Source organism: Pyxicephalus adspersus, chromosome 1 (genome assembly GCF_032062135.1).
Source record: "Pyxicephalus adspersus chromosome 1, UCB_Pads_2.0, whole genome shotgun sequence".
Lineage (NCBI taxonomy): Eukaryota > Metazoa > Chordata > Amphibia > Anura > Pyxicephalidae > Pyxicephalus > Pyxicephalus adspersus.
The window spans coordinates 149,698,341-149,719,637 of record NC_092858.1 but is presented as its reverse complement, the minus strand read 5'-3'; the positions used below and the strand labels follow the sequence as shown (position 1 = coordinate 149,719,637).

Genomic DNA, 21,297 nt, shown 5'->3' with positions numbered 1-21,297 from the left:
GTTTCAGATTGCTGCTGTTAGCTGCTTTTAGCCCCCTACCGTATGGTTGTCAACCACCGTTCAACCTCAATTATTGTTGAGATTTTTGGTGTTTTCAGAAAGTTGATGGATCTTTTTCTATGAGAAGGACATGGTTACTCTTTAAACTCACCTGTGAATTGCTGTCTGCTGAACTTTTCTACCACATATTTATATAATATCTAACAAAATGCACTCATTTATCAAAGTGAGAAATGTTTCCAATGTCTCATACCCACCAGTAAACTTCAAAAGAAAAAGTTCAGGTTTAAATCTGGTAGGCTGTTGGGAGTAAGTACATTGAGTTCCCTTGAGAAATACTTAAAATGAGGCCCTGCATGGGCGTTTTGGGAATGAGACCACTCTGGGAATTTTACAGTGTGGTTCTAGTCATTTGAGTTAATTCCTCCAGCCAAACTAAATTTCTGCTTTTGAATAGATCTGTTCTCTTTAATTACACGATGGCTGGGATTACAAACCCTATTGCAAAATAATTGAATTAATCCGGACTGTGCACTCCTGCATACCACCAAAATGCAAGAATGCAAACTGTTGATTGGCTATTTCTATCTGATTAGAAGCTGATTGGAGTTTCACTGTATGTGATTTCTTTTTTTTTTTATCCCTCTTGTGTAACTTAGCAACAGCTTGAAGAAGAAGCAGCCAAACCTCCGGAGCCCGAGAAGCCCGTCTCCCCTCCACCTGTGGAACAGAAACATCGCAGCATAGTCCAAATTATTTATGATGAAAACCGGGTAAGTGGCCTTGTTATCTTCTATGACATGAACTTGATATTTAGCTGATGAGTCAATAGGTACTTCTGGAATAGGTAGCTTAAATGAATCCCTTTGTATATTCAAATTACTTTTTTTCTGCCAAAACAGTGTTTTTTGTGCAGAGGGTTTACTTTTATATTGTTTTTGAAAATACATTTTTGGCTTACTAGTCCAGGTGATAGTTGTGCATATATTATTATGGAGGGATTGTAAAGAGACTGCACCTTCATGTTTAATGCTTGTTAGATTTGGATAAATTTAAAGGACCACTGTTAAGAAAAAATATTATTTTAACAATGGTTTGCGATTATTAAATAATACTATTATAATTGTATGACATTAATGACATTTGATGAGACAAAGGAAATCACTGACAAAGGTGTTAAAGTAATCCCAACATTTGTATTGTTATATAAAAATCATTTTTAAAAAGGTAATCTATTGAACTAAAAGGTGACTAATTAAAAAAAAATTGCCAGTGTAATACCATGCTCATCCCTTGTTAGCTTCCACTATCGATATGGGTTTTAAATAAAGGCATGTGTTCTCAAATATATTTCTTTCTCTCTAGTGCAGAGTTCAGTGGCATAGGCTTCAGGGAAGCATGAGTTTGTAAATTTTGTATACTAACGAGTTTGGGTTCAAATGATTTTATTATTATTATCCAGAATTTATATAGTGCCAATATATTGGTAGCTGTTCTTCACTAGCTGTCCCTTAAAAGGGGCTCACAATCTAATGTCCCTACCTGAGTCATGTCTTTAACACAGTCAATTAACCTAACAGCATGTTTTTTAACCTTTTCAAGAATATGAAAAAGTAGGAACTAAAAAGGAAAAGGCCTTTCAGGCTATTTTATAGTGTTTATATTTGGGTTTCGAAAAAGATATTAATATTTGTGTTAATACATCAAGAACATTTATGTAATAAGTTAGATTAGGCCCCTCCCATTGTATTGTCATGGGATGGGTATCGCTAAACTGAACATACCGGTACACGTTCTAATCTAAAAAAGTTGCTTGTCTTTAAGCATTAACAAGCCTAGTTGATATCTTGTTACCCAACGTGCTTTGCCACAAGGGCTTCCTTAGGGGTATGCAACAAGAGTATGTATTGTCAGAACGTTGTTGTTGAATGCCACAGTATTTCATAGTGTGGGTGGATGAAATATAGGTGGACGGACTGATGTAACGTTTACATTTGTTAATGTATTGAATCGGGCAAAAATACTGGTGTTCCAAATTCAGGAGATCTCAAATAGATAGGATGCCAGATTGTAGAGATTTTGAAGTGCAAAAAAAAGTTCTTAGCTGAATTTTCTGGGTCCTACGTTTGAGGAGGCTTCAGAGATGCTAGCAAGTACAAGACTGCAGGAGTGATGAGTCCCGCCTCAAAAGGGCGACAATGTCAGTGTTCGACATATAGAAAGTAGGAAAGCTATTTTCTTAGTAGGTAAACCCCCTTAAGAAAGCAAAAAACATGTATAGTGTGTAGAATATGGTTTCAGTAGTGAAAAGTAGCTGAAGACTAAATTACTCTTTAGCAGAATAATACCTTCAGTTCATGAGAGAACATTTTTGAGACTTCAATTTATTTGCAGCCAGCTATCATGTAGTCTGTGGATACATTAAACCAAGACAATTTATCATCCCGTTAGTTGTTCTATTTTCTGCTTATGCCACACCTGATGTATGCTTTAGCAGTTCATGAAGTGCAAAATATTCACTTTACTATGAGGAGTGAATTTAGTGTTACACCGAAATTGTTGGGGTATTGTATGCATGCAGCCACTGGGCGTGCACGGTGGCTCAGTGGTTAGCACTCTGGCCTTTGCAGCACTCGGTCCCAGGTTTGAATCCTGGCCAGGACACTGTTTGCAGGTTCCCTCTGTGTTTGTGTGAGTTTCCTCCCACATTCCAAAAACATGTAGTTAGGTTAATTGGCTTCACCCCAAAATTGGTAATTACCATATATAAATACATTAACATATGACTGAGGTTGGGAAATTTGATTGTGAGCCCCTTTGAGGGACAGTTAGTGACATGACTATGGACTTTGTAAAACACTGTGTAGTATGTTGGCGCTATATAAATACTGTGTAATAATAATTGTACACTGAAAATAAAAATGTATACTGACTGAATAACCTGGTTTCATAAAATTGAATTTTCACAGTCGTTCTAATGAGCAGCTTAAAGACATGCTCTGTAAATTGTCTCTAAGCTTGCAGAAATAGTCCTGTGTATAATATGATTTGCTTAACTACAGCTTAATATAAGACCAAGCATTTAGTTCAAAGCATTAGCCTCACTTTCTATTTTTTCATAGGCTTGGTGCCTATTGGTGTGCTCCTTCTCCCATCAGGCTAGGTAGGATGTGCATCACTAGGGAGAAACAGATGAAGACCGTTGACGTCTGCTGTGTATTTGCTCACAGCAGGAGCCAAAATAAATTATTATACTTAATATGCATTGCAGCCTGCTGTCTTTAAATGCAGCATTTTTACTAATCTCACCAATGGTTTTCATGATAAGCTCAGTAGCACATTTAGCATTTGTCACACATTTGAAGTTTAACTTGACTTCCCCACTGTTTTCACTGTATTTTAAACACCAACCCATCTTTTAATGAGATATTCAAAACATCCCCCACCTCCTAGATTGTAAGCTCTTAGAGGACAGGGTTTTCTCCTCCTCCTGTGTCACTCTCTGTATCTGTCTGTCATTTGCAACCACTATTTATTGTACAGCATTGCGTAATATGTTGGCGCTACATAAATCCTGTTTATTATTTATAATAATTTTAATCCTTAACTAATCCTTTTTATGCAGTATGTTGATAAAGATACAAACCGGCATTTACCTTTTTTAACACATACCAGGTGTTAGGTCATTGTCATCCCTCTCCCATTTCGCCTGTAAGAAGTGGATATCCAGAAGTGGAAACAGAGATAATATAAACTATATGCGGTTGTTTCTTTGATTAAGCGTCACCTTTGTCTTTGTTTTGAACATTAGTGAGTTGAGCCTGGTATACCTTTGAAATCTCTTTTCCCCAGATAAGCCTTGATTTTGCCAATGGTCAGCTTAACCTAAAAACTGAACTCAAAGCTTTTCTTTGAATCTTACACAAGTTTCTCCCTTATGGGATGTGCAGATTGGGGACTCAAGATTTCAAAATTTTGCTTTCTTAAAATAAATTAATGGCATCATATACACACTTTTGAAATGCAAATGACAACGTTTTCCAAAGCAATGAGGGTGACGCATGAGCTCATGCTAGCTACCATGGGATAAAACCCGACCCGTAAATGCTCAATATTGAATATATTTGATTTTTGTGAATATTCATTGCCTTTGGTAAAAAAAAAAATAAACTTTGGCTGAATTTGCTATGAAATGATGTGTTGGATATGTGAAAATGAGATTGCAGAATTTTCTGGTCTGGATAAAAGTCAAGATGTTAAATCTCCTCCCTTCCTCATTTGCCCCTACTCTTATTTCTCAAATGCTTCAACATTTCTGATTATCTATCAGACTGTTTTTTTCTGTTATAGATAATCTAGATGTAACCTTTATATGACCTCTGTGGCAGAGATGGTGCAGAGGAAGGCCTTGAAAAAGAACATAAGAGTTTTATTTCTGTGCAAATGTAAAACATAAAACATTTCTTTTGCAGAAAAAAGCAGAGGAAGCGCACAAGATTTTAGAAGGGCTAGGTCCTAGAGTGGAACTGGTAAGTGGATTCATTTTCGTGCATTTGCCAGGTTATCAATTTTTAAATCGGCATGATTCTGGCTCATACCTCTTTTTTTTTGCCGGTTTTGAATCTTTTTGAAATTTCATGATGGTGATGACTTTTATTGTTGCACAATTCAAGTAATATTTTTGAGCATATTTATGTCTATACAGTTATAGGAACTATAGTTTTTCTGCCTGATTAACCACATCCACACATTACTCATCTCAATGAAAGCTTCAGGAAAACCTCCTGTGTAAGGTAGCACAAGTAAAGTGACCCTGTGGGTGTCTAGCAGCGCTCTCTGCTGGCCAATGTTGTCCACTACTTTAATCAGTTTTCTGAAAGTCACAATTTCTTGTGGTCGAGCGCACATATTTCAGTTTCCTTTTTTTTCCTGGACTTTGCAGTGGCTGATATTAGTTTTGAATTGATGCACATGGGTTCATAAAAGCATTAGTTTTCTTTGGAGGTCTTCCATTAGAGTTGTGTAATCTTTGTGCATTTATCTTTACAAAACTCAGACAAAATGCAGCTTTTCTATGTTTTCTCTAACTATTGTTTTGTTGTCCTTGTAGCCTCTTTACAACCAGCCTTCAGACACAAAGGTTTACCATGAAAACATCAAGACGTAAGTATGCCTCAGTCATTCCAATACCATTGCACTCTGTTGTAATATTCAGCAAATCAAGCAGACAGGAAAACACAATCAGGGATATTTTAGTAATGCAGGATAATGTTCATATGATTGCCTGCCAGAAAATGTCAGTAGTCAATAGTTAAAAGTGCTACAAAGCTCACAGGTATACCGTTCAGTAATGTAGCTATAAAAGCCTTACTGTGTTTATTGTGCAGCTAAATGCTGCAATGCAGATTCAGCAGCACAAACAGATTTGTTGGTTACTTACATCTGCATACTTTTTAAGTCTCTTTTATCCAAAACCTAAGCTTTGTTTACCCCAATCTTCATTTTGCCTCTGTTCACCTGTTGACTCATTATATTTGACATTGGTTTTAAAAATTCACATTAATGTGTTTTTTGCAGCACAAGGCGCACCCCCAATTTTTACTTTTTTTCTGTGCTCCCAGGTGCCTGTGAATTTTGGACACCTTTTTCATGTATGAAATGTATTTTTCAACAGTGTACTCAGGAGCAGGATACACATATTTTTTATGTATTTTGTATAGTAAATAATCTGTAAATCAGAACATTTTATAAAAAATAACCAGTTTTGTATCTATCGGCAACAGCAATTTGTTTAGTTTTCTTGCAAGGCTTGCAGGGGGTCAATACCACAGAGACTGGCAGGCAATCATTTAGCGATCCTGAACTCTTTGTCACCAGCATCCAGGGTCAGTGTGACATCAACCTCGGATAGAGGGATAGCGAGTGACAACGACTTGTTTGCGATTAACTGCAACAAATGTTGTTAGTCTGTTAAGACCCCTAATTTATTTTATTGACACATTACTTTTTATAATGACACACGGGTGTCTCCCCTATGGGAGAGAGGAATTAAGTGCAGAGGCCTTGAGAGGATAAGTCATGTTTTGTTAATCTGGCCATTTTTCTCTGACCAATCTGCCCTGTTATCTAATCTCTCGATGCCATAATGTTCACATGTCTTCTTCCTAGTGACTGCAGTGCAAGTTTTTATAAAAAGCTTGGTGACTTGGGAGGGGGCACATTAGCATGATCATTGCTATCAAAAAAAAAAAAAGTACTTTATTTGTGTGTTTCAGAAATGAAAACGTATACGAAGTTAAATGTCTTTTTGCCTGACTCTGTAATTCATTACAAAGCCCTTCAGATTTTGCTGCATTGAAAAAAAATTGCCATTTTGCCTGCTAAACTACACCACCAACGTGTTTAGCATCATTTAAGCTTCTAACAGAAATGAGTAAATATTTATTGCATTCTAAATCTACGTCTCCCTCAATTGTTGCCCAAATTAAACATCCTGTATACATTTTAGCTGTTCCGAGTGTTCTTTAGAGCCATGAGTATTGTGTAAAAAGAGAGGAAGACTGTTCATGGCAGTCATTTAAATCTATGTGCCAACTGATAATATTGGTATATTTCTATGTAATGCTAATATATTGATATTACTTCTATATTTGTAACATTCTCAGTCATTAGGAACAATTTGAGTTTTCCACTGTCTTTTTATGATAATTGAGCATAACATTCTAGGCATTTTAACTTTGATTGCTTCAATGCACTAAAGCAAGGCAGCTCCATGTGAAGTACAGTTTTTAAAAATTTCACATAATGGGTCAAATAACAGAGAAGGGAGGATCTCTTAAGATTGTTTCCCTTATGTGCTTTATGTCAAAGATTAGATATTGACTTCCTTAGTAACATTATATTTCTCTTCTTTGACTTTTCAGAAACCAGGTTATGAGGAAGAAACTGATCTTATTTTTTAAGAGGAGAAATCATGCTAGAAAACAAAGGGTTTGTATATTTCTTTAACATTTTGTACATGCATCCCATAACCCCCCCTTTTTTGATTTCCTCAGGGTTTCCTAGTTTTTCACTGTTTCTCTTTTTCAGTGAGAGCACTCATGTCTGCTTGCCCAGTCAGAGTACATTCGCTGACGTGTGTGGTTTTTTTCCCCCTTACAGGAACAGAACATTTGTCAGCGTTATGATCAGCTGATGGAAGCTTGGGAGAAAAAAGTGGACAGGATAGAGAATAACCCGCGGAGGAAAGCAAAGGAGAGCAAAACCCGAGAATACTACGAGAAACAGTTCCCAGAAATCCGTAAACAGCGGGAACAGCAGGAGAGATTTCAGAGGTAAGTTTCTGGAGTTGGAGGGTTCTCTGTCTTTATCAAAGAACACAGTAGGCCTTTGATAGCATTGTTATTTACAACTAAGCTTTCAAGAGAATTTCAGGTCACAGCTTAGGGTGTTAGGTACTGCTTTTTAAACATTGGAAGATAATTTAAGTAAAACCTAATATTGGGGTAATAAAGGGGTAAACCTCTAGTTACCTCTATTTTTTTTATTTAATGAAAAAGTAGATTAAAAAAAAAATAAAATATTGGCTTTTAAATATTTAAGCCAGTCACTTAAAGATAATTCATATATGTCCAGCAATAAGATAATTTTGATTAGTGTGATCCTAATTAAATTGGCAGGATGGAATGTCAATTGGTTGGTTTGTCTTCTGGTTATATTGCATAAAAATTTGTGAAAAACAATTGGTAAGGAGTGTTCATGGTCCTATCTAGCAAGCAAACCCCATTTGATATTTACAGGTACTTTAGTAGTATTTTGGACGACAGGTTTCTATTTACCTTAGTAATATGACATGCATGTCGGTGTAGAAATGGATATTTTCTGTGGTATATTTTGCCCTTAATGTTTCAAAATAGTTGTGGATCAAATGTTCACTATGTATCACTGAAAGGAAATGACAGAATTATTTATTTCAGAGTTGGTCAGAGGGGTGCTGGTCTATCTGCAACCATCGCCAGAAGCGAACATGAGATCTCGGAAATCATTGATGGTCTGTCTGAGCAGGAGGTGAGGTCATTGCAGAGTCTGTTTCAGGTTTAATATTATCCGTTAATCACAAATTAACTTCTTAATGAAACTCTTCAAAGCATGTTATTGCCTTTGGCTAGTAAGATTGCTTTGTTCCTGTGCCAGCCTTGAATCCTAAACCATAAAGGCTTTAGTTTGGTTGTTTTTCCATGTTATTCGTATCTTTCTGAATAATGTAGCAGAAAGGCTGTAGGTTGTTGTACAGTTTAATTACCAGAATCCATGCAATGGCAAACCAAACTCCACATGCAGTTCTATAAATAAACTTTTTCTCAGCACCAGTAAATTATATTTCAGGTCTGTCTTTGCATACTAACTGTACAAAGGCAACAAAACCCATCATGTAAAGTATATATTTAAACTGTTCAAAGTAACCCTGCTTTAATTGCCAACTTCCCTAAAAAATCCCAGTTTTCCCAGATCCTTCAGGTTTATTTGTTGAAGTGAACCAAGAGAAAGTATGCAGGACTTGAGTTGAGATGTAAATTGGTGCATGCTTCCTGTGGCTACGTAACTCACTGGTGAACCTAAAGGATCAACATTACAGCTAAAGAACCACAAATTCCTAAGTTAACAGTTATTGTGCAAGCGTTTCCACTAACACTGGTGATTCGAAGTTGATAAAGAATGTACTTTTGTCTAAATTTTTTCCAAGTAATTTTTGGCACCTGGATAGGTTTATAAGCAATTTACATATATACATATTACGAACTAGTTTATATGGCAGACAGTTCCTATGAACATGGCAGAATGCTCCTATTGGGCCAGCCTCCAAGGCTGAAGAGGATATACATTGATCAGTAAAACTGGGTGATACAGCAAACCTGGAATGGATTTCCTTAAAACTTTTTGCTATATTTTAGACCACATCTGTTCAAGATTTTTTGGATCACCCAGCTTCACTGATGAAAGTGTATCCTCTCCAACCTTAGAGAGCTTTAATAAATCAGGCTCATTGTCTGGTACACAATCAACCATCCGAGATGGACAGTACTTACCAATTATATTGCTTAAATTTGTGGGCCTTTTAGTAAACATTGCAAGTCTCTTCCCATGCTGGATTTTTTTCCTCCAGAATACACACACACAATAGTGCAATGTGAAAGCACAGTACATAATCAGTAAAGGATATTTACATGTGTGGTGTTTTTGAGCTTCTGACTGGTCAGTTACCTAAGCACACAATTGGCAGCAGAACTGCTTGTGGCTACCGGCCCTTATGAAATATTCACTGTCTGGGGATCAAGATATTACACTCAAGCAAACACATTTTTATCTGCAGCCTTGAAACAGTCATCATCTATCCAACAAAATAAGATGATGTAAATTCATAAATGGCAATTTCATACCAGAACTGCTGTGTCACAGATAACATCCTGGTAAATGTGTTTGTATATGAATAAATGTATGGTAATCTCATACCAAGTATTTTAGTTCACTTAGACATGTTCTCTTTTTCAGAATAACGAAAAACAAATGCGACAGCTGTCTGTCATTCCACCCATGATGTTTGATGCAGAACAGAGAAGGGTGAAATTTATCAATATGAATGGCTTGATGGAAGATCCCATGAAAGTCTACAAGGAACGGCAGTTCATGAACGTTTGGACAGATCATGAAAAAGAAATTTTTAAAGAAAAGTATGATTTTTTCAATAATGCAAACTGAAAAATACATGCATGATCCATTTCATAAAATTTTTAAGCTCGTGTGTTCTTTAGGTTGCTAGAAATGTACAAAGAATTAAGGTAAAGAGAAGCCCTAACCCCAGGTTAATATTAGGGATGTTTGTATCACTACGGAGCCTAAGCTTTCAAAATGCTCTAGGTTAAGCATAGTTGTCTACTGAAAAGCATGCCATGTTCTCTTTAACTTTGTTTGACTCAATATAAGTTTTGTACACTTAACCTTTTGTATATTTGGTTGCCCTGTGCTGCAAAAAAAGCAGCAACATGTTATTTTTAGCATTATTAGGTTTGTAATAGAAATGTATTGCCTGCAAGTTACATTATTTCCAGTATTAACTAATATTGTTTCTTTTGTCAGATTTGTACAGCATCCTAAAAACTTTGGTGTGATTGCTGCTTGTCTGGAGCGAAAGGTATTACTGCTGTTTATTACCTTTTTTTGTGTACCTTTTATGTTTTTTTATATATAAAATTTTGTTTTACTGTTTCCCCAAACAGATTGTAAATGTAAAAAGATACAGTTACTAAATTGGTTTCTCCCCTTTCTGAAATCTGATATTGTCATTATATTCCTAATTTATTACATTGAGCTGAATGGCCCATTGTTGGTAGTGTAGCTGTTACTTTGATTCGTTTTAAGTTTTTATTGTAATGGATTTCCACTTTTTTTTTTCTTTAGAGTGTTGCAGATTGTGTGTTGTATTATTATTTAACTAAGAAAAATGAAAACTATAAATCTCTTGTAAGAAGAAATTATAGCAAGCGGAGGGGAAGAAACCAGGTAGGTGTCTGGATTTCATGAACATCTTCCATTATGTGGTCTGATCTTTATTTAATTTATTAACATAAACAAAAAGTAGTGCAACACACATGCCTTTATATTTTTTTGTATTTTTGTTTTATACAGACTGTGGTAAAGACATAAAATAAACATGCAGTATTATGTTTAGAAGGAAAAAGCACTGCACACAAACCACTAAAATGTTTGGGGCTACTTTGCTGCCTTTAGGTCTACTGGTGTCATAATACACCTAATCTAACAACTTTAGGGGACCGTCCGTCTACAAGACTTTTAGCTTAAGTTTAAGGTATACGTAGAAACAATTTATAGAAATCAAATGCATTTTAGGATGTTCATTTAGAGTAATATTGTGCAGATAGTCTGCCTGTCACACACTTTCCAATAGAGACTTCAAGTGGACGTGCCAGTGTATGGTACTGGGGCATGGTCAATTGTTAACATTAGGAATTGGCAATTGTTTGCTTTATAGCAAACAAAATGTCATTCAGTAATGGTGTATATGTACTTATTAGTAGCTGAGTTATGACAACATTATGAAAATAGACACAGGAGTAAATGCAGGCTTATACAGAATACATCTGTGTGACCATTGTGATGATTTGAGTAAAGAGGTTCATGTAGCTAATCTCAAAGTAATATTACAAATAGGCAAAGCTGTCAAGGTATCCCTCTATCATCGGATGTAATTTGCAGCAGTTTATCACATTACCTTCTGACCAAGTTTATCCTTTTGTTCTTAGGGTTGTCTGTGGAAAATTGTCACAAGTTTCATATGGGCCAATTTCACAATCAATTTTCATTGCACTTATCTTTTTTATTTATCTTTTAATGATGATGGATTTGTTATCCTTAACCAGCTATTAAAATATTTATTATTATTATCATTTTGTATTTATGTAGGACTGACTTATGCATAGCCCTACAAAGTCCATATTCTTGCCACTGTCCCTTAATCTAATGTCCCTGCCATAGCCTGCCATGTCATTAGCACAGTTTAAGGTCAATTTGGGGAACAATTTAAACTGTGTGTTTTTGGGATGTGAGAGGAAACGGTTGTTCTCGAATGAAACCCATGCAAACCCGAGGAACATATACAACGCCCTGCAAATATTGTCCCGGCCAAGATTCAAAACTGGGACCCTAGTGCTGCAAAGGCAAGAGTGGTGGCCACTGAGCCAACTGTGCCATATATTATTTTTATTATTTAACAGTAAATAATTAACTATAATTACAAGTAAATATTTATAACCAAGATAATTTACAATGCTCATATACAATATTGGCATAAAGCATCCCTGCAATTTAACTTATATTTTAGGCAATTCTAAGCTGTTATCACATCAATGCAGTGCAATTGTACATGTTAGTGTGCTAGTCATTTCAGAGCCCATGCCATCCTTGGAATCTTCCTTGGATCTGTGGAGCATAGTAATTTCCTATGTCTTCTCAAAATGTGTTTCCTACAATCATACATGACTGGATGGGCAAGTAACCTGTTATACACAAACCTTGATCACAAGTTAAAATCTTTCTGAAGATCTTTGTTTTCGCTTGTGGTTTTTGTTCATACCACATTACATGTGACTTTGCCAAACTTTTAGGATTGAGCTAAAAGAATACAAGGAGATTGCCTACTGAAAACTGGTCATTAGGGGGCATTAGCTGGACTTAGTAGTCACTTAGAGGGCATCCATCTCAGACTTGTGTATACTCATTTGAGTCCACAAATTCTTCATGAAATCCACCAGAATGATCATCACCCCTTTCACCAGGGAGACTTTGGGTCTCTGTGGATATCAGGGATATCTACATGTGTGCAGATCCTAATTGTGTGTTAGTTGTAGCTCAGAAAGCCTATTTGATAGTAGTAAATCTCTCCTAAGTGTCAATTACAGTAGTTTTGTGGGACAAATTCTTGCCTTCCCCTTCACTGTTTTCTATTAGGGCAAAGAGGGTTTACCTTCAGGTCCCTGAAAACTTCCGTGCAGTAAACTTTTTTTTACTCCTCCCCAGTTTCTCCAGCCTTTCGGTTCTCTCCTACCAGTTAAATTAGATACCTTCTTCCCCATTTCAACCACAGACATTCCAATGAGTATTGGTTTGCTGTGTTACTGATGTGGTTTTATATTCAGGCATATTGTGTGTTCTGCTGATAGCTGGCTCATTCCACATTGATGACTAAAATTAACTTATGACCATTTCTTATCTCTCCTTTTGAAGATACAGAGAGCTCTGAGTTAACCCTGCCTGTACTGGTTTTTAACATGCATTCATTAATATTGACCCTATTTGCATTCACAAATTCTTAGTTTTACAAGGTGGATGTTGTCTCAGCTGAAAGCAGCTTTGGTTGTAAGGTCCCTTCAGGCAACTTGTTGAGCTGCAGGTACTCCCCAGTTCCCTGTTGGGCCTGTTATGTTTTGTTTTTGGTTGTCCACTCACTTGCACTGCTTTTAAATGTTTAGAAGAATTCGGAGGTGACAATCATAGTTTACCCCCTCTTTGTTTATGATCATACTGCTGGTACTATATGCGGAAAAACTAGAGCTACGTACACACGTCAGATGATTATCGTACAATAAGCCTCAAGGCTGATATCGAACGAGAATCTGGCATGTGTACAGCGCACCTGGTGAGAGCGCAGTGGGGTATCACTCCATTGTTGCCCCTCTTCCCTCTCTATAGAGCATAACGGTGCTGTATGTACAGTGCTCGTTCATAAATCGTGCAGTTTTTTTGTCATTGGAAAGGATTGTGGAAGATCTTTTCCAACAATTATTGCATGTGTGTACGTGGCCTAAAGCAAGGAAACATTTCTTTAATCTCTCCATCAAAATGAATGGCTTCCTGTAACTTTCACATTAAAGTACAATGGAGTACATTTGACCAAGTGGCTTGTAAAAAGTTGCTTATTTTAATAATTTTATTCTTTTTAACTTAAGACTAATGACAACTTAGTTTTGAAAAAGTATGCATGGGACTAAATATTTCCACACTGAAGTGGATAGAATGCTTTGTGTTGCTACAAGTGTTTTTTTGTGTTTATGGAACATATTTACAAAGCAGCAAATGTAATATTTACCAAACATTTAGTACAAGTAAATCAAATGTTGTAAATTAGAATTGTTAGTGAGTGGTATATCCATGCTGTATTAATATGTTCCTATATTTATTATAATTGTTTTTATAAGTTGTATGCATGCCTTTAAAAAATCTTAGTCACGCTGTGGCAGTGTAAACCCATGTTGAAATTAAATAGGCAACAATTTTGCCCTTAGCACTCCGTGGAAAGCATGTATTCAAAGAACATGTTGATAGCAACCTCCGCTGACATAATGGCTGGTTGCCCTGTGTATACGAGACTGAGTAAAGTCATCTCCTTTTTTATTTTGTGTAGCAGGTGGCACAGCCCTATGATCTGACTAAACAGAAACTTGCCCTGCTGCTGTTGCAGCCAATCAAGCTGAGCTGAGAGGGGGGATTACCTTGGGTAACCCTGGCGAGATTAGTTGCTTGCATGTGAGATGGACAACTCTTCTGTAGGCAGCTTAAGTGGCAGAATGACACAATTTCCTGGAATAAACATGCTGCCGGGTCAGGCAACTCTTTTACGGAAGATAGCGATGCCTATGCAGTTGTGCCACCCCGTGCATTTTGTCCCTATGAGATTCATCTGGGGCCAAAGCTCGAGCCTTTGTAAAGGTGGCAGAGAAGATTGCACATGAACAGATGAAAGTGCAGGTGTGTGTTGGCATGGGGGAGGGCATGCTGGTTGTTGTGTTGCTGATCTCTAAAAGTCTATTTGTGTCAGATATCATAAAGAAGCACTGTGTATTTATGCTTCGGCAGAGCCTGATAACTTTCCCATGCAAAGCAGCTGTCACATTGCTTTCTGGAAGCAGGTGATGTATAATGCAGGGGCATACTGCTGCAATTCTCAAATATTTTTTGTAGCTTGTGCACACCTTGGCATCCATAATGGTACACCAAGGCCCAAAATTCATTCTTGCACACACCCACAATGGCCCTCAGAATAAAATTCCTGTGTCATTGATCACAATGACCATGGCCTGAGTATTGCATACAAGTAATAAACAGTAATCTGTTAAGAGGCAAATTTCATTCAATAGAAAATAGATTTTTTACATGAGATCTTACAATCACAGGCTTTATACAAATACCACCTTAAGTACTTTCTTTGTCATAAGAGATTGACAGTCTGAAAATGTTTGTTTAGGTCCTCTTCTTCCTTTATAAAAATTTTGAGCAGTAGAACAGATTGATAGGAAGAACTCGTGTTGCATCATGGGAGCATTACGCTCCCCTCCACATATCCTACCTGCTTTATTATAACGTACTTTAGGAGGACAACAGCTCCTAGGGTTGTGATTCTCCATCCCCAGCCTTGTATATAATACAAAGAACCACTTTATATTATATACGTACATGTTCAGTGGTTGTTCAATTTCTTAGAACCTTGTGCAGAATTTTGTCATTGATGCATCACTTTTAGTGTCCCAGCAACTCACCTTGGTTCTATTGTCTGTCCCTACTGAGCATTGTGAGATGCATTGATTTTTCACACTCAGAAGTACTGAATGTGAAGATTCCACCAGAGGCCTGTAGGTCTTCAATAGAGATAATATTCAAGGAACAGGCAGTGGGATAGGCAAGTAGGGGTATAGTTTTTTTTTTATTATTATCATTGTACAGGCATTCTTAGCAATTCATACCTATATTTTTTTTGCTTTGTGTTATCCTGACACCTTGGCTGGAATACCTGTAACACTTTAACCAAACATGTGCAGTTCTAGATATTTCAGCATGCAATTTTTGCAGTTGATCTCTGTACCTATTAGATTCCAGTGTAAATTTATTCCAAGGTATGTGTGTGTGTTTTTTTTTTTTTTAGATAAATTATATGCTTGGGTCTTTAAAACTTCCTATTTTTACTAAACTAAGTTCCAAGATCGGGCATGCGGAGAAAAAGCAGTCATTGACTCCCGGGATGCATGATGTAGGTATCCTGGGAGGCGCTTCCATTCAGTCTCAATCGCTTTGGCAATCAATACTTAAAGGAGCGGTGCTGCATTTTTTTTAAAGGGTGCTGCACTTACCTGTAGCTGCAAGTGCCACCTAAGTAAAGCTACGTGCCCACCTGATTCTCATCGGATGATTCTCATCCGATTTTTGCCTCGACTGGTATCAGACGAGAATCTGACATGTGTACAGTGGCCGTCCGACATCGTTCGTGGACCGCAATGCAAATGAAGAGGAGAGAGCGCAGCGGGTTGCCGCTCGCTCCTTCTCCCCCTTTCCACAGAGCAGAACGGGGGTGTATGTACAGCGCTCGTTCATGACAAAACTCCAATGTGTAAGCATAGCCGAGATTTGAGTCTGCTACAGCTGCTAACGACACATTCAAAACTTCTACAGGTAAATTACATGCTAAATATGTAAATTCATATATAATTTTAGGGTTGTTTTTTGTAATAATGATCTGGTGACAGGGCCTCCTCACAAAAATCTTGTTCATTGCAGCTTCCAGCAAAAGCATATACCATGGAGATGGAGATTAAAGGTATTGCCAACAAAACACCTCAAAACCACAGAACGCTATGTGAGGTGTGCGTAGGCCCCAATAAATTGCAGGCTAAATTGTCTGACATTTAGGTACTAACACACGAGTCAGAGCCTTGCAGCTGCTTGGGATTTGTTTATAGTATGCTTTTAGTCTAAGGCACCACTATAAAGCCTGATCTGGATGGGCGAGTTGCATAGTGCTTCTTTTTATGTCAAGAACTTGGCTTGCAGCAAATTTCCTTTCTGAAATATGCTTACTGAGAGGTTGGTTCACGTGGTGTGCTGGGTGTATTATGTGTAAAGTGACCTTTTTCCCCTGCCAGATCTTGGTTGCATCACTATGCCGCCATGTGTGAAGGATTCCTTTTCAGTTCTGCAATTACAGGTGTTTGCTCAGGTTCAGGGTTATGCAATGTAAATCCATTTTGCCACTCGTTTTTCCTAAGTTCCCAGCTTTGCCATCAGTAACATGATCTCCTATCTGGAGTTGGCACGAAACATTGAATGAGTCATATGGTAAACTATCCAGCCTAGTGTGGGTTAGGTGTGTCCGCTTCCTTCACTTTCTTGGCTTGTGTTTTCAGAGGAGATTTGAGAAACCCAACATTTTCCAGTCATGAACATGTTTAAGGTCTCTTTGGCAGACATTACTGCTTAGTTTGGCTAATCTGGTAGTATAGGTTAAAGCATTAGAGCATTATTTACACTTATATTTTGTATGTCAGATCTGAGCTTTGGGTCTAGTATACTGTTGCCATCTGCTGGCAACTAGAAGCATATAAAGAGAAATGTTCACTTTTCCCCTGCAGCACAGCCGAATTGTTTTAATTTTTGTCCCCGGACCTCAAAATCACTCCCAGTGTAAGAACCAGTATATTAAAGAGCTACTAATATGCGTTATGCATACCCAAACTCAAATGCTCTGTAAATTGTCCCTTTGCAGAAATAGTCCTGTGTATAATATGATTATGTTAACTACAGCACAATACAGGACCAAGCACTTAGTTCAAAGCATTAGCCGCACTTTCTACTTTTTCACAGGCTTCTACTGGTGCAAATTGGCGTGCTTTTTCTCCCACCAGGCTAGGTAGGATGTGCATCACTAGGGAGAAGCAGATGAAGGCACACTTACTATGTCTTACTTACTGTCTTTAAATGCAGCATTTTTACTGATGTGACTAATGGTTTACATTATAAGGTAGCCCGGTAGCACAATTTATGACATTTGAAGTTTAACTTGACTTCCCCACTGTTTTCACTGTATTTTAAACACCAACCCATTTCTTAACGAGATACGAAACATCCTCCGCCTCCTAGATTGTAAGCTCTTCGGGGCAGGGTCCTCTCCTCCTCTTGTGTCACTGGTGTTTTTGCACAGTTATTTATCTTAGAAAACACAATAACACTGAGGCTGATCTTAGGGGCAAAATTGTCCTTTGAATGATGAGCAGCATAAGTCCTCCAGGGTTTATTGCAAGTATTCACTTGTTTTACAGGAGCATAAAATAGCCAGTGCATTTCAAGGGTTACACATATTCCTCCTCATCGGGGCTTTCAAAAATTATAGCTCTACTTATACAAAAAAAAATGGAAACTCCCCTCATACCATAGGTGGAATATCTGTCCTTACTCTCTCTCCTATTTGTGGGTTGGGTAGGGGATCTCCTAATAATATTATATATGCCTTTTTTGTTTATTTTTATTACCATTACAAGGGGATTGAAACACACCCTATTTGGTGCTACATAGGAAATTAGAGATATTCTTTATGGAGAAATCAGTCATCTACTAGATACATATTACCCTGCCACCAGCCAGGGAAGGTAGGGGATATAGTCCACAATCGGCTGCTTGGTTGATCACTGCAGTTGTGATTTACCAGTGCTAAACTTCAGTTAGTTTTCAAGTGCTTTTAGCTGAACTGTTTATATTCTTTAAATGTAGAAGGGAGCAAAAAATGGTGAGCTAGAAAGAACACTGAGGATTCTTGGTGAGCTACATTTCCATCTTTAGTTCTCAGGCAATGTTAAGAAATACAATTTTCTGGTGTGGGTTATTTGTAATATTGTTTTTTTTTTTTTTTTTTGTCTGCAGCAACAAATTACACGACCTTCACAAGAAGAAAAGGAAATTGACAAAGCAGATGAGGAAAAAGGAGAAAAGAATGAGAAAAAGGAAGAAGAACGAAGGGATGAGGAGGAGAAAGATGCTAAAGAAGAGTTTAGGTAAGCCAAGTATGCCAGAACTTTCCTTTCTGAATGAGTAATCTATTCTGAACACGCTTCACCTGTACTTTTTTCTGCAGTGATTTGTCCAAGTAAACCCAAAATATGAACATGATTGCCATTAGTTTTTGCATTGTTCAAAGTGGTGTTTTTCCACTGGTGGGTGGATCATTTGTTTTTGACCTGTTCACTGTCAGAAGAACAGGAGATGCCAGACTACATTTCTCAACACATCACTGTGTCAAACTATAAATACTGTATGTCTCTAAGCAAAGGAATGAAGTTGTAATTCACAAGTAGTAGTTGGTGAGATATTTTAGGACCCCAGTGTAAGTTTCCAGTGGAATGTATACGCCATTAATTTAGGTGTACTTTTAAAGACTGAGAGGCACACTTTAATAATATATTTGCTTTTACTGTGATGTATACAAAATTATTTTAGCAGGGCTGAAACAAGCATTATAGCACGTGTTACCCCCAGGCAGGTAGGATTTGTAGACCCCCTAATGGCACCTAAGTTACCAGGTACTGCGGTGTGCTCCATTCTGTGCTTTTAAATATTTGCAGAGAGACCGCCAAAGAAAAAACGGATGCCACAGCAGAAGACCTGGAGGAAAGAGAACAGTCCACACCCAAGGGACGCAAAACGGCAAATAGTCAAGGTCGACGGAAGGGTCGAATTACAAGATCAATGGCAAATGAGGCAGCTGCCGCTAATGCAGCAACTGCCACTGCTACTGCCCCTGCCCCTTCTGCTCCACCACCTCCTCCTCCAGCACCTCCCCCAGCTCCGCCTACTTCTTCGTCAGCTCCACCAGAAGAACCTTCAGCTCTTCCACCCACAACTGCACAGGAGCAAAGTGAGTAACAAAATTAATATCATTTAAGTGTTTATTTTTAATGCTACATTGAAATAGCCTCATCTGTTGTGGGCATCATAAATATCAAAACAAATCTATTCAGTAATCACTACTCTCTTTCCCCATTTAGACACAGGGAAGTGTTATGCTCTAATTCTGCACATTTTGTATTGTGTTGAGCGCTTGTTTGAAGTATACCAGATAAAGACATGACCTACAGAGCTAGTTGCTTTCAGGGGGGATAAGAATGATTTTGCAATGGGATGTTCAAAGTGATAACATAGGTGGAATGGTCACATCATTTGGCTATATTTTTAATTTTTGTATACAACTGGTACATTCGGGGGTTCATGTTGCCAATATAGAGAAATTAGTAAATCTCTCCTAGTCATGTCTTGCATTTTCCATTCTTCTGCTAATCATAGGATTATTTGGTTCAATCGTCTATTCATGTCTGTGTGTTAGCCCTCTACATTCAGATTACATGTGACATATATAGGTATAAGTTTATCTTGGCAACCGAAAAGTGTAGTTTACCTGAGATAAAACCTGGTGTGTTCTTGTGCACATATATGAATTATTTATTATTTGTGTCTTTTTTCTTAGTGTTTTTATTTTTAATTTTGCAATGTTCATCTACTAAGCAAGCGTGTTACCTCATTTCCGTTTTTCCTTATCATGTAGTTGGGCTTTTCATCCACATTTATTTGTCAGGGACCCTGCTAATTCACATAATGCGTGATATAAATAATTATTATTGGGGTCTGTTGTAGGGCTAGTGTTGAACAATTACATGCAGGTATCAGAGGTGCTTTGTTCCTAATATATATTTTTTAGCAAGCTGAAAAATCAGTCCAGTGAACACTTTCTGCCTTGCATCATAAGGAGCATTAACCTGTTATAGTTCTTAAAACTGGTGGTGTCTGAATCAGGAATGAGCTTCTTGGCATGTCTGCTAGAATAAAAAGGCTCTGACCATTTCTTGGTCTTGAACTTACAGTTTTTACACTGGCCACACTATTATACTCTTCCTATACAGCCCACTTTGTATAATGTATAGCTCATATTTACCATCACATTTTGTCTCCATGACCGTGGAACCCAGCAGAGGTTCAAAGGTTGAATCTACCTAGCAGGACCATTAAAAGCAATAAAAATCTGACACAGATCCAAGGTTAGGTTTACATTGGCGGTGAGGTTGTGGGGATTTCACCGCTTCCTCATGCCAGGAACCACGGCCTCTTGGTAGTTGCTGTATTGGTAGTGTCTTTTCCATCAAAAATGAATAGGGGCAACAGTGATCGGTACTAGTGTGCATGATTGAATCTGCCCTAATTGTTCCCTACTCTATTCAAATAGTTGGGGGGGGGGGGGGGTAAACTTTTGGCAAATGAATCAAAACAAAATAATCTGCTTGCATAGTTGCTGTAATATGTTGCTGCTTTGCTGTTGACCATATCAAAGGGCAATGTCACAAGTGGCAGCATTCATTTTTTCTAATGGGTGAATCTCCGTCACTGGCCTCTTGAACAAATGGAGTGACTTCTTGCTTTTTCTGCCAGTGATGAAGTCATACTGAAAGAAAAGGTAAGTGGTCTCATAGAGATCCTGTTGTAAAACTGTCACTAGTGATAGGTTTACTAATAGAACATTACCAGTATTGGAATGAGCAAAGTCTGTGTGGCCAAGTTTAATTAGAACAGCTTTTTATTGACTTTTGGCAGAAGTTTTTAATCTGCTGGTAAGACCATGTAAAATTATATTTTAGATATGCGTATACTTGCTCTTTAGCTTTGTTTCTCTCTGGTTTTCACCATGCAGATGTCTGTTTTCCTGATCTAGATTCTTGCTGTCCCTGCTGAAATGTGTCTGGGTGTTCCCACACCTCCTGCTCTCAAAACTGAAAATCCAGCAGGGAGAGTGATGTCTACATTATAGTACAGTGGCAGGTGTCCTTACCTGTATTCATGATTTACAACTGAAGGGCCAGAGGTGCAAAAACTGCTATCCATACACATGGCGATTATTATTATTAATAATAATAATAATAA

General features: G+C 37.6%; 1 protein-coding gene across 5 annotated transcripts in view; it reads left to right on the top strand.

Annotated features, from left to right (window-relative positions):
- The window catches only part of NCOR1 (nuclear receptor corepressor 1), an 83,336-nt gene that overhangs the window by 28,014 nt on the left and 34,025 nt on the right, over nucleotides 1–21,297 (top strand). For 4 of the 5 annotated variants that reach the window (XM_072430997.1, XM_072430990.1, XM_072430984.1 and 1 more), the window contains exons 6-16: nucleotides 660–773; nucleotides 4,473–4,529; nucleotides 5,111–5,163; nucleotides 6,924–6,990; nucleotides 7,162–7,334; nucleotides 7,977–8,067; nucleotides 9,550–9,728; nucleotides 10,135–10,189; nucleotides 10,456–10,557; nucleotides 18,256–18,386; nucleotides 18,954–19,246. In XM_072430997.1, coding sequence (XP_072287098.1) covers nucleotides 660–773; nucleotides 4,473–4,529; nucleotides 5,111–5,163; nucleotides 6,924–6,990; nucleotides 7,162–7,334; nucleotides 7,977–8,067; nucleotides 9,550–9,728; nucleotides 10,135–10,189; nucleotides 10,456–10,557; nucleotides 18,256–18,386; nucleotides 18,954–19,246 — 1,315 coding nt within the window. Of the gene's footprint in view, nucleotides 1–659; nucleotides 774–4,472; nucleotides 4,530–5,110; nucleotides 5,164–6,923; nucleotides 6,991–7,161; nucleotides 7,335–7,976; nucleotides 8,068–9,549; nucleotides 9,729–10,134; nucleotides 10,190–10,455; nucleotides 10,558–14,178; nucleotides 14,320–18,255; nucleotides 18,387–18,953; nucleotides 19,247–21,297 lie in introns of those variants that run through there. The other variant, XM_072431012.1, reaches the window with a different exon arrangement.